This window comes from Epinephelus moara, chromosome 20 (genome assembly GCF_006386435.1).
Source record: "Epinephelus moara isolate mb chromosome 20, YSFRI_EMoa_1.0, whole genome shotgun sequence".
NCBI lineage: Eukaryota > Metazoa > Chordata > Actinopteri > Perciformes > Serranidae > Epinephelus > Epinephelus moara.
This window is the reverse complement of record NC_065525.1, coordinates 3,840,768-3,849,221: the sequence shown is the minus strand read 5'-3', so window position 1 is coordinate 3,849,221 and position 8,454 is coordinate 3,840,768. Positions and strand designations below refer to the sequence as shown.

Below are 8,454 nucleotides of genomic sequence, written 5' to 3'. Positions count from 1 at the left end.
TTGTATTGTGTCTGGGGTATCTGGATGTATGCATTCTCTGCAATGTGAGATATTGTAAGATTGTGTGTTTTAACTTCTGTTGCAAACCAAATTGCCCTTAGGGGACAATAAAGATTTTCAAATCAAATTCAACATTATAGTGTAACGGTCGGATCAAACAAACTGACACCTGTCTTGTGAAAAGAGTCACAGTGTCATCTGTAAAAAAGAAAAAGAACTTCCACTCGCAGAAAGATGGACATGTGAAGGTTTGATTCTGAGCTGGGGGTGACTCAATCTTTGAACCTGTCGTCTATCGTCTGACGACGATACATATGCAGATATCTGTGTATAGAGATTAGAGGTGATACTTTGTGATAGTCCTGGGTAGCAAACTAATATCTAACCAGGATTTAGATTCTGACAAACAGTAAACCTTCACTAATTAATGCGGTTCGATACAAACTGAATCAGTAAGGAAATGAAACAGCGTGTCTAGATCTGTCAGAGGGAGGAGAAAGAGACAGACTCAGGGTTTGTTGGAGAAAACCTGCCAGTGAGCAGGTTGGGTTCACAGTGTCAGTTAACACAGTAACTGACTCAGAGTTTAAGTTACCTCTCTGAAATGGAAAACTCTGAGTTTCCCTCATCTCATTTTAACAAAGTCAGAGTTTTCACTAAACCTGCTTTCTGAAACAGGGCCCTGGCCTGTTTAATACACTTGTTAGACATGGTTTCAGTCTTCAGGCATGGGAGGCTCTGGAGAAAGACCTCTGTATTGTTTTAACAATGACCAAGGGGTATTGTTTACGGGTCTGGAGCACTCCTCCTCTGACGAGGGTGGCTGTGTTTTCCATTATTGCAGACCACCAGCGCAGGGAGATCTCCACTCTGGCGAAGTCAACTATCAGGTAAGTATAGGAAGAAGATCTGAGGGCAGGGTCTTATTCCCGCTATTTACTTGCTCTGAAGTGGGATGGGACACTCAGGCCTGTCTTAGACCTCATGGGGCTGAATTAGTTCTTCATGCCCCTGAGGTGCAGAATGTTGACCTTGTCTAGGGTCAAGCAGACTGTCCAGGTAGGTGACTTGTTTGCGACCATCGACCTCAAGGATGCCTATTTTCAAATTCCATTCTGAGAGGGGCACAGGAGGTTTCTCAGGTGTGCCTTCATGGGAAAAACCTTCAAGTTTGGTGTCCTCCCTTCCGGCATCTTGCTGACACCCTGCACCTTCACCAGGTGCATGGACGCGGTTTTGGGGCCTCTGCAGCAGCAGGGTCTCGGGATACTGAATTATTTGGATGACTGGCTAACATGTACACAGACAGAGGAGCACTGCCACCATCATGTGTCTGTGCTGTTGCAGTCTCCAGCCTGCACAGGACACCCAGTTTCTAGGCATGTGGCTGGATGCCAGAGCTGGGTTGGTGATACCATCACAGGAGAGGCAGGTTACAATCAGGACCTGCCTCTCTCATTTTCGGCTGGGTGCCAGGGTCACATGGCAGCTGTGGTTCCGCCTCTCAGGTCTTATGGCAGCCTCGGTACAAGTGGTGCCATTGGCTCTTCTACACATGCGTCCAGTCCAAAGGCATCTCTTCAGCCTGGGGCTCTGTCTGCAGGAACAACTGCAAGCAGCAGTGCAACTTTGTGCGGACCTCAGGTGGTGGTAGGAAGAGTGAACATCTCGAGGGGGAGTATACTTGGTCCAGTACTGCTTTGCCAGGTGCTCTCTACAGATGCGTGCCTGGAGGGCTTGGGGTGCACTTCATGAGGGCAGGGGCACCAGTGGGGTCTGGAGCACCAGCTGGAAGGGCCAGCATCAATGCTCTAAAACTGAGAGCCATTCACCTGGCCCTCCAGCATTTTCTCCTGAGTCTGCAAGGCCATCACGTGCTAGTAAGAACCAACAGCACAGTGACAGCAGCATATGTCAACAGGCAAGGGGGCCTGGGCTACCCAAACCTCAACGCCTGCTGTATGCTTCTCCCCTGTTCACTCTCCTCCCGTATCTGCTGCAGAGAGTTTGGAATGAGGAGGTGCAGCTGATCCTGGTGGCCCTGAACTGGCCAACCAGCCAGGGTGATGTTGTATACTACTGTCAGTGACCTGGCAGTCTTTCTGCACCCAACCCCTGCGTCTGGTGGGGTTGGTCGTGCTTATGGTTGCATCTGGCGCCTGGGCATTGGTACAGTGGCACACAGCATCTGCGGTGTCACCATCCGTTGAATGTGCAACATGTTGTACATTTGTTTAAAGTTCATTGTTTTTTTTTTTGTTTTGTATATGTATATATATATATATATATATATATGTATATATATACATCACATTTTTCATGTCACTATATCACCGTTTAGACTAATGTGATGTTTGTAAAGTCTATAAACACAATGACTGAACAAACGTTACTATTTCTGTGTGCACGTTTTGTAATTAATAACATGGTTATCGTAGATTAGCTGGGCTAACCGTTAGCTGTTAGCGGTGTCTGTAGTAACTCAGTACCTCAATAAACGGTCCGTGAAAAAAATATTTTTTCTAGTGGATATCTTAGTTACAACATGATTGAGCTAGCAAAGCAGTTTTGTGTTGCTATGTGTGGTATTTATTCAGTTTTGGGAAATCACGATGTCTAGAAAGCATCAGTGGCTGCAGCTGACAGGGACAGCTAACAGCAGCAGCAAAGCTAACATCAGGACGTCATCTGTTAAAGGCCTCCTGTTGTTGGATACGACATGAAACTACTCCAGTTAGCTCAATCATGTTGTAACTAAGACATCCGCTGGAAAAAATATTTTTTTCACGTTGACGAGATGGTGTTTTGGGTGGAGCGTTCGCCACCGATGCGGAGCTTGCTGTTTCTGTAGGTACACATTTCCTGGGGACACCTGCACGTCTCTGCCCCGCCCCCTCAATTGTGATTGGCTAAAGCGCAGCATCGTTCAAACAGAGATATTGGCAGAGATATTGGATAAAGGAGATACCCCACCGTAGGCTTATCCAATGTTTATTTTTATTTTATTATTTTTTTCATTATTCTTTGTGGGTGTGTTTTCTGTTTTGGATTGCTGATTCTTTACACCCTCTGTCTGATAAGTGCCTCAACAGGATTGGTTAATTTCCCCTCATCCTCATTTTCCAATGAGAGACCGTTTGGTTTCAGGATGTGTATATTTAACTGCCATTGTTCTATCAATACCTGTTTGACTCTGAAGGAGACGCAGTAGTGTCGAAACGTCAGTTTGTTTGCACCTTATTAAAAGCTCTGCAGTTTTATCGAGTGCTCCAGCCTCCTTTCATTTGGGTTCAGTCATTTTTTGAAGTGGCCCACTTGATTTGGTGTCAAAGATAGTAAGGATTGGCTAGGACTATCTTGTTAAGGACAAAAACAGATCAATCTCACTATCACTGCTGTGGTATCATCCTTTCCCACCTACAAAACTAGTTAATGGTTTTATTAAGTTCTTGTGTGATCTAATTAAAAAAATGTTTTTTAATAAAATTAGAATTAACACCGCATGGTTGTATGCCTCTGCATACCAGTCAAGTTTCTCTTACAGTTTAACTCCAAGACTGTGAAAACATGAATGCATCAAACACATCTTCCCCCCAATGGCACATAAGATCTTTATCAACACAGTTTCAAGGTGGACACCCAAGATTAGTGTCACCAATTCAGCATCTGACCAAGTATCTCCCCTTCTGTTCCTGAGATATGACATTGAATAATGGTCAGAAAAGTATTTTTGCAGAACATTATGATGTCACAGTGAAGTTGACCTTTGACCTTTTAGATATAAAATGTCATATCATTATATACTATTAGACATTGGTGTCCAGCTTTGTCATAATTAGTATGTATTCTTCCGTTACGGCCAAAATCATATTTTTTGAGGTCACATTCACCTTGACCTTTGACAACAAAATTCTAAACAGTTCATTATTGAGTCCAAGTGAATGTTTGTGCCAAATTTATAGAAATTCCCTCAAGGTGTTTTTGAGATATCACATTCACAAGAGTGAGACAGACAAGGTCAAAGTAACCTTGATGTTTGACCTTTGACCACCAAAATCTAATCAGTTTATCATTGAGCCCAAGTGGACATTTATGTCAAATTTGAAGAAATTAACTTGAGGCGTTCTTGAGATACCACATTCACAAAGATGAGATGGACGTATGTACGTATGTATACACAATAATGAGACACCTTTGAGATGACAACTAAGAAAAAAGATCATATTTTATTGGAAAAATAATCCACACACTGATAATCAGCTCCTGTTATCATAAATGCCACATTTCAGTCAGATAGACCCCATCAGTCATTTACTAGGCTACTTTCCTGCCCTTTGCCCTGGTAGCAGAAACAGTGTGTATGTACATATTTCAAATACATTCACGTTGTTTCTACCTCAACCACTATGACTGGCTATATTATTAGTACTAATACCAGTACCTTTAAAGTAATATCAATATCAGTAGAGTACATCATGTGATACCCATTAATGTGAACAGAGTGGCATGTAGTTTCCCATAAAACTTCAATTAATAGCCCGGGCTATTTTTTGCTTTGATCACTGAACTCAACCAGTGTATATTTGGGACAGGTGTCTGTATGGGACAGGCCTTTAACACAAAACTCTTGCTCAACAAACTGGGAAAATTGTTTATTTGAACCAGTATGACTATTAGGCTACTTGTGTTGAAATTGTAACATACCAATTACGCGTCATTCATTTGATCTAGCTCCCACATACAGCACATCTATGCTAAACTCAGGGTGAGCTCCGTGTAAGGGAAAGTTATTAAAGTCCGCCTAGCTGTACACACAGGGCTAGCATCACATGGCTAATATTATTACTCAACAGTTTGCATGGTGTTAGATATTAGCTGCAGCTGTGTAGCACGTGTCTACCAGGCAGACATTAAACTGACCATTCGCCGGAGGGATAGAGGCTCTAACGAGCGCTACAACACAAAGTCTGCAGATCTGGCGAGGAGGCGGGATGTCGCGACTTCCAGGGCGTAAAGGAGATGTTTTCATACTATTTGGCAGAGATGGGGACTTGAGTCATTGTGACTTGGACTCGAGTCGACTCGAGGCGCTGTTTTGATGACTTGTGACTTGACTTGACAAAAAATAAAAGACTTAAGACTTGACTCGGACTTGGAAGTTAAACACTCGGGACTTGACTTGACTTGAGACACGATGACTTGAATGACTTGAGTGTTATTCACATCATGTTTTCGGTTAGAATGTAAAATTAATAAATTAATTTAAAAAATAATGTCGATTACCTGGTAGGAGCGCAGGCTGAGAATGGCGTTGTCATGATTGGATCACTTCCCTGTCAATCAGTCATGCCCTCTCTACGTACCTTACGTGTTTATTGGAGAAACAGGCCCTCTTATATCAGATAGGCATCAACATGTCAGCGGGAGGGGTACCGAGAGTCATCGGCTTCAGCTTTCGGAATTACCATTATTACGGCAAAAGATGAACAGCACAGTGCAAGACATGCGGCATAAACATCTCGGACAGCCAGGCGACAACTTCAAACTTTGTTCGTCATTTGAAGAGCCATTCTGCCAAGTAAGTGCTTGTCAATTAGCTAATATTATCTGGTTAGTCGGTAGTTAGCTAACGTTAGCTTGATACGATACAGGGGTGGGGTGGGGTGAGGTGGTGGGTCAGTTTGGTGGAACTTGTTTTTTAATTTATTTGCTAACATTAACCCCAGAAAACGTGAGCGAACATTCCGACCGGTTCATCACAAGACCGGCTGTACGTTTTATGAACAAGCAACACAGGGTTAAATGAGCTAAATGGGGGATTTTGGCTGCTGCCTTGGTTAGTGTGTGTGTGTGTGTGTGTGTGTGTGTGTGCACGCACGCATGGGGGTCGTCCCTGCAAAGTAAACATTGCAGCAATGAAGTCAATGTTTACTGACAGTTACTTATATCTTGTCTTTTCACTTTATTAAGATCAGATTCTGCAGGTAAAATTACAATAATAAGGTGACTTGACTTGGACTTGACTTGACCTATTACAGGACTTGACTTGACTTGATTTGACTTGACTTGACTTGACATAACCTGTGACTTGACTTGACTTGCCCAAGAAAAAATGACTTGGGACTTACTTGAGACTTGAAGGTTAAGACTTGAGACTTACTTGAGACTTGCACATGTGTGACTTGGTCCCATCTCTGCTATTTGGTTTACCTTAAAGATATTGAGTACCGAGCCCTGTCAATGACTAAACCCATTTTGGGCGGACAGTAGGCCATTCAGTCGCAGTCTCATTTACTGCTGCAGCTCTTTGTGACACATTTGTGATTTTTCACACGCGACTGTCTGGTGAATTTTCTACCACAAACACAGCAACTGAATGATTTCTCCCCTGTGTGGATTGTCATGTGTTGTGTCAGATGTCCTTTTTGTGTAAATGTTTTATCACAAACTGAGCAGCTGAATGGTTTCTCTCCTGTATGTATCCTCATGTGTTTTAACAAGGACTGACTCAGACTAAAACTTGTATTACACACTGAGCAGCAGTATGGTTTTTCTCCTGTATGAACTCTCATGTGTCTGGCCAGGATACCACTCCGGGTGAAGCGTTTGGGACAGAGTGAGCAGCTGAATGGCTTCTCTCCTGTGTGGATTCTCATGTGTGTGTCCAAACCTGTGCTCTGTGTGAATCTTTTATCACAGACTGAGCAGCTAAAGGGTTTCTCTCCTGTGTGAATCCTGATATGTCTCACAGCATCACACTTATAGCTAAATTGTTTGTTACAGACTGAACATTTAAAGGTTTTTTCCCTTGAATGAGTTCTCTTCTGTGTGATGAAATGTGCACTCTGTGTGGATCTTTGGACACAAACTGAGCAAACAAATGGTTTCACTCCTGGAGGACCGCAGGTCTTGGGTTCAAATATTTTACCACACTCAGAGCAGCTGAGAGACTTCTTGCCAGTGTTACATTCTCTACCCCCTGCAGGAATGCCCTTGTTTGTCAGTTTTTTAAACTCTGACTGAAGTTTCCTTGTTTTCTTCAAGTCATCAGCCCTGTTTTCAGCCTCAGGCTCAAAACAGTCATAAGTCCTGACATTTACAGCTTGTTGATTGACAGATACACCTGTCTGGGCCTCCTTTAATTTCACAGTGTCAGCTTGTTTGGAAGAGTCTGGAGTCTCATCATCATTAGCTGGTTGTAAAGAACCATCTGGATCTAAGCTACTGGTTGCTTCTGGTCCTCCACAGTTCTCCCCATCACTCTCTGTTTCCATCTGTTGAGCTGAGCTACAGGCTGAAACCTCTGTCTCTTCTCTGTTCTCATCAATTTCTCTTTGATGAAGCTGTGAGGATTGAGCTTCTTCTTCATCATCTTTACTCTTCACAGGGACAGGTCCATGAAGCTGCTCTCCCTCCCATCTGCTGCAGAGTTGTGTCTGATCTTCTTTAATGTGTGGTGGCTCTGGGTCCTGCTGAACGTCTGCAGATACAACTAGAATAACAGACAAATGAATACAGAGACTTCTGGGGAAAAAAAAACGTGATTATATGTGCAACATAGCAGAATGTAGCAATGGTGTTATGATGTTATCTCAGACTGAAAATTTGTGTTTACAGTATATTTACTATTATCACAATCATCCTCTAACCTTAACCATGTGGGTGTAGTTGCCTTAACTTAATCATATTATTGAGAGAGAGAGAGAGAGAGAGAGAGAGAGAGAGAGAGAGAGAGAGAGAGAGAGAGAGAGAGAGAGAGAGAGACAGACAGACAGAGAGAGACAGAGAGAGAGAGACAGAGAGAGAGAGAGGCCCCTTTTACACTGCCTGTTGAATGTGGGAATATCGCTGATATGCTGCCTCACTGTTATGTATAATCGTTACGATCATGGAATGGGGGGAAAGAGCTGCCTTGCCTTTAAGCTGGCATTTGAGATAGTAACAGTACCGAAGCAGTGTTTCTCTCTTGGATGACATACATTTTTAGTAATGAGTGGATCTTTCGGTGTTTAAAATATATATTAATTTCGACTGGATTATGTAAACTGCATATATTCTAATCCTCACTTTGAGAAAAAAAAAGCGTCGTACAGTGTAGTTCCTGTGGGCTCCAGCAACACTAAACCCCAGTGCTTGTCTGACAGGGCTCAACAATAAGGATTGCCCGATTGTGTCTGACAGGGCTCAACAATAAGGATTGCCCGATTGCCCGGGGCAAGTAAAACTCAAGGTCGGGCGTGTAAACTAACAACTCACTTGCCCGATCGGGCAAGTTGCTAAAAGTAGTAAAAGTTAACAACTAATTGATAAAATAAATGTATTTTAAAACGTGCTCCTTCGGCTCTGATGCAGCGGTCTCTCTGCCTGAAGTCACAAGCACACGCTGTGTAACAATGTCCTGCCCACAGCCCCCATTGATATTATTTTGCGCGACGGATGCTTCATATAATAACA

At 43.1% G+C, this 8,454-nt stretch overlaps 1 protein-coding gene across 1 annotated transcript in view; it reads right to left on the bottom strand.

Moving 5' to 3' along the window:
• Window positions 1–5,691: 5,691 nt before the first annotated feature.
• LOC126407402 (zinc finger protein 135-like) overlaps window positions 5,692–8,454 on the bottom strand; it is a 5,576-nt gene continuing 2,813 nt past the window's right edge. Inside the window, exon 2 of the mRNA XM_050072261.1 lies at window positions 5,692–7,492. Within this exon, the coding sequence (XP_049928218.1) occupies window positions 6,288–7,492 (1,205 nt within the window). The 3' untranslated portion in view covers window positions 5,692–6,287. The remainder of the gene's footprint in view (window positions 7,493–8,454) is intronic.